This window comes from Salvelinus sp. IW2-2015, unplaced genomic scaffold (genome assembly GCF_002910315.2).
Source record: "Salvelinus sp. IW2-2015 unplaced genomic scaffold, ASM291031v2 Un_scaffold1810, whole genome shotgun sequence".
Taxonomy (NCBI): Eukaryota; Metazoa; Chordata; class Actinopteri; order Salmoniformes; family Salmonidae; genus Salvelinus; species Salvelinus sp. IW2-2015.
Genome location: NW_019943183.1, coordinates 48729 through 52294, shown reverse-complemented (window position 1 = coordinate 52294; position 3566 = coordinate 48729). Strand labels below are relative to the sequence as shown.

General features: G+C 45.7%; 1 protein-coding gene and 1 long non-coding RNA gene across 3 annotated transcripts in view; one reads left to right on the top strand and one right to left on the bottom strand.

Moving 5' to 3' along the window:
• Positions 1–3516, top strand: part of LOC112072055 (integral membrane protein 2A) — a 19538-nt gene extending 16022 nt beyond the window's left edge. Inside the window, exon 6 of the mRNA XM_024139469.2 lies at positions 2563–3516. Coding sequence (XP_023995237.1) covers positions 2563–2657 — 95 coding nt within the window. The 3' untranslated portion in view covers positions 2658–3516. The remainder of the gene's footprint in view (positions 1–2562) is intronic.
• The window catches only part of LOC139024716 (uncharacterized), a 7709-nt gene continuing 7408 nt past the window's right edge, over positions 3266–3566 (bottom strand). For both annotated transcript variants that reach the window (XR_011476042.1, XR_011476043.1), the window contains 2 exons: positions 3411–3560; positions 3266–3351 (listed from right to left, as the gene is read on the bottom strand). This is a non-coding gene — a long non-coding RNA (uncharacterized lncRNA). The remainder of the gene's footprint in view (positions 3352–3410; positions 3561–3566) is intronic.

Below are 3566 nucleotides of genomic sequence, written 5' to 3'. Positions count from 1 at the left end.
ATCCATTATCTGAGTGGACTAATCCATTATCTGAGTGGACTAATCCATTATCTGAGTGGACTAATCCATGGACTAATCCATTATCTGAGTGGACTGATTCGTGCCTGTCTGAGTGGACTGATTCGTGCCTGTCTGAGTGGACTAATCCATTATCGAGGCCGTGGGGATGGCACAGTCCATCACTCTAAGACGTGCTACTGAAATTGTACATGATTAAGACAATGGTGCAACACTAATAAAAATATGATCTTATAACATGCGGTTTGATAGAGGTCGCTGTCTGTGGTTCTGGAACATCAGTGCTCTGTCTAATTGGCGCCCTTTGCTAGACCATGTTGCTGTTGAGAACAATGCACGGGAGGCAGCAGCTCGAGTCAGGAGATGAGAAAACAGCCCTTGTCTTAATTGTCTTAGAAAAGTGAGGAGAAACCAACATAATTAGGTCTATAATCAACAGCCTGTTAAATGCCTGGCGTTATACATCATCCATATACAGGATTCAGAAAGGATTCTGACCCCTTGACCTTTTCCACATGTTGTTACGTTACAGCCTTATTCTAAAATAGATTAAATATTTTTTTCCCTCATCAATCTACACACAATACCCCATAATGACATCACAATACCCCATAATGACATCACAATACCCCATAATGACAAAGTGAAAACAGGTTTTTATTTTTTTATTTTATTAAACTGATATCACATTTCCATAACATCAGTAAAGGGTCTGAATACTTAAGGTCAGACTGAGGTTTTGAAGTCAGTGTAGACTAATACTGAAGTTACATTAGACTGAGGTTTTGAAGTCAGTGTAGACTAAGATACTGACGTTACATTAGACTGAGGTAAGCTGTAGTTTTATGACGATAACAACAGCAGCAACAGGAAACCACAGCTAGCTAGTGTGACAGTTTGACATTTCTCTACACCTACACCAACCAGAACGTTGACAGACATAGTGCATTCGGAAAGTATTCAGACCCCTTGACTTTTTCCGCATTTATTACGTTACAGCCTTGTTCTAAAATGGATGACATTTTCCCCCCTCATCAATCTACACACAATACCCCGTAATGAAAAAAAAAACAGGTTTTTAGACATTTTTGCAAATATATACAAAAACTGGATATATCACATTTACATAGGTATTCAGATCCTTTACTCAGTACTTTGTTGAGGCACTTTTGGCAGCGATTACAGCCTCAAGTCTTCTTGGGTATGACGTTACAAGCTTGGCACACCTGTATTTGTGGAGTTTCTCCCATTGTTCTCTGTAGATCCTCTCAAGCTCTGTCAGGTTGGATGGGGAGCGTCGCTGCACAGATATTTTCAGGTCTCTCCAGAGATGTTCGATCGGGTTCAAGTCCGGGCTCTGGCTGGGCCACTCATGGACATTCAGAGACTTGTCCCGAAGCCACTCCTGTGTTGTCTTGGCTGTGTGCTTAGGGTTGTTGTCCTGTTGGAAGGTGAACCTTCGCCCCAGTCTGAGGTCCTGAGCGCTCTGGAGCAGGTTTTCATCAAGGATCTCTCTGTACTTTGCTCTGTTCATCTTTCCCTCGATCCTGACTAGACTCCCAGTCCCTGCCGCTGAAAAACATCCCCACAGCATGATGCTGCCACCACCATGCTTCACCGTAGGGATGGTGCCAGGTTTCCTCCAGACGTGACGCTTGGCATTCAGGCCAAAGAGTTCAATCTTGGTTTCATCAGACCAGAGAATCTTGTTCCTCATGGTCTGGGAGTCCTTTTAGGTGCCTTTTGGCAAACTACAAGCGGGCTATCATGTGCCTTTTACTGAGGAGTGGCTTCTGTCTGGCAACTCTACCATAAAGGACTGTTTGGTGGAGTGCTGCAGAGATGGTTGTCCTTCTGGAAGGTTCTCCCATCTCCACAGGTTTTTGCTCGGACATGTACTGTCAACTGTGGGACCTTATATAGACAGGTGTGTACCTTTCCAAATCATAGGGATGGGGTTGTTGTCCAAATCATGTCCAATCAATTGAATTTATCACAGGTGGACACCAATCAAGTTGTAGAAACATGATAATTAATGGAAACAGGATGCATCTGAGCTCAATTTTGAGTCCCATAGCAAAGGGTCTGAATACTTATGTGTTAAAGGCTTGCGTGTGTGTGTAGATGGTTGTTGTACTTGGACCTGTTCTTGTTGGGTCTAATCTCTCGCTCTCCTCTCTATCCTCTCTCTCGCTCTTCTCTCTATCCTCTCTCTCCTCTCTATTCTCTCTCTCTCTCTCCTCTCTCTCTCTCTCTCTCTCTCTCTCCTCTCTATCCTCTATCCTCTCTTGCTCTATCCTCTCTATTCTCTCTATCCTCTATTCTCTCTATCCTCTATTCTCTCTCCTTTATTCTTTCTATCATCTCTATTCTCTCTATCCTCTCTCGCGTTCTATTCTCATGCTCTATTCTCTTCTCTTCGCTCTCTATTCTCTCTCTCCCACTCTCTATTCTCTCTCTATTCTCTCTTCCGCTCTCTATTATCTTTCTCCCGCTCTCTCTCCCACTCTCTATTCTCTATTTCCTCTCTCTGTCTCTCTCTAGGAGGAGGGATTCATAAGCGTTCGGTAGAGGAGTGTTTCACCATCCGTCACTTTGAGAACACCTTCGTCACCGAGACCAAGATCTGCAAGGCCTAATTAGAGAACACCCGCACACATGGAGTGAGGGAGAGAGAGGCGTAGAGGGAGAGAGAGGCGTAGAGGGAGAGAGAGGCGTAGAGGGAGAGAGGCCGGGCACATAAAGAGAGAGGGAGAAAGATGGATAGCGGTATAAGGAGGGAGTGAATGTGGTAGTAAAGATAATTTTATATGAAACCCTAGATGTAATGTTTCCCTGCTTCATCCCACTGTAGACTTACAATGATCTGTTTTGCTTCTATGATTAACCCCTCCACTCTGTCACCATTAACCTCTACCATCTGACCCCTGTCTACAGAGCCAAACCCATCCTCAGCTACTCCATAACCTGGTTGTGCTAGCTGACCTCTTCTGGCCTGATGACCGTTAGGCTGCATTCACACAGGGAGACCTGATCTATTTTCACTAATCAGATCAGCTCGGGAAAAGATCTGATGTCAAAAGACCTGATGTGATTTGTTAAAAGACAAATTAGTGGAAAAAATATCAGAATTGGGCCGCTTGTGTGAACACAGCCTTAGAGGTCTGACGCTGTTTCTCCATTTCCTGATGACACCTAGTGGTTACCATGTATACCACAACATGTCTGAACCATGTCCAGTATGTTACCCTGCTGTAGGTGACTAACCTCTGACCTAGAGCTGGCCTCCTGCCTCCAACTGACAAGGCCCGGCCCTAACCCCAAGCCTGGGACCTAGAGTTGGCCTCCTGCCTCCTAGTGACAAGGCCCGGCCCTAACCCCAAGCCTGGGACCTAGAGGTCTACCCTGACTCGACCCTATCCCCGACAGACTCGACCCTATCCCCGGCAGACTCGACCCTATCCCCGGCAGACTCGACCCTATCCCCGACAGACTCGACCCTATCCCCGACAGACTCGACCCTATCCCCGACAGACTCGACCCTATCC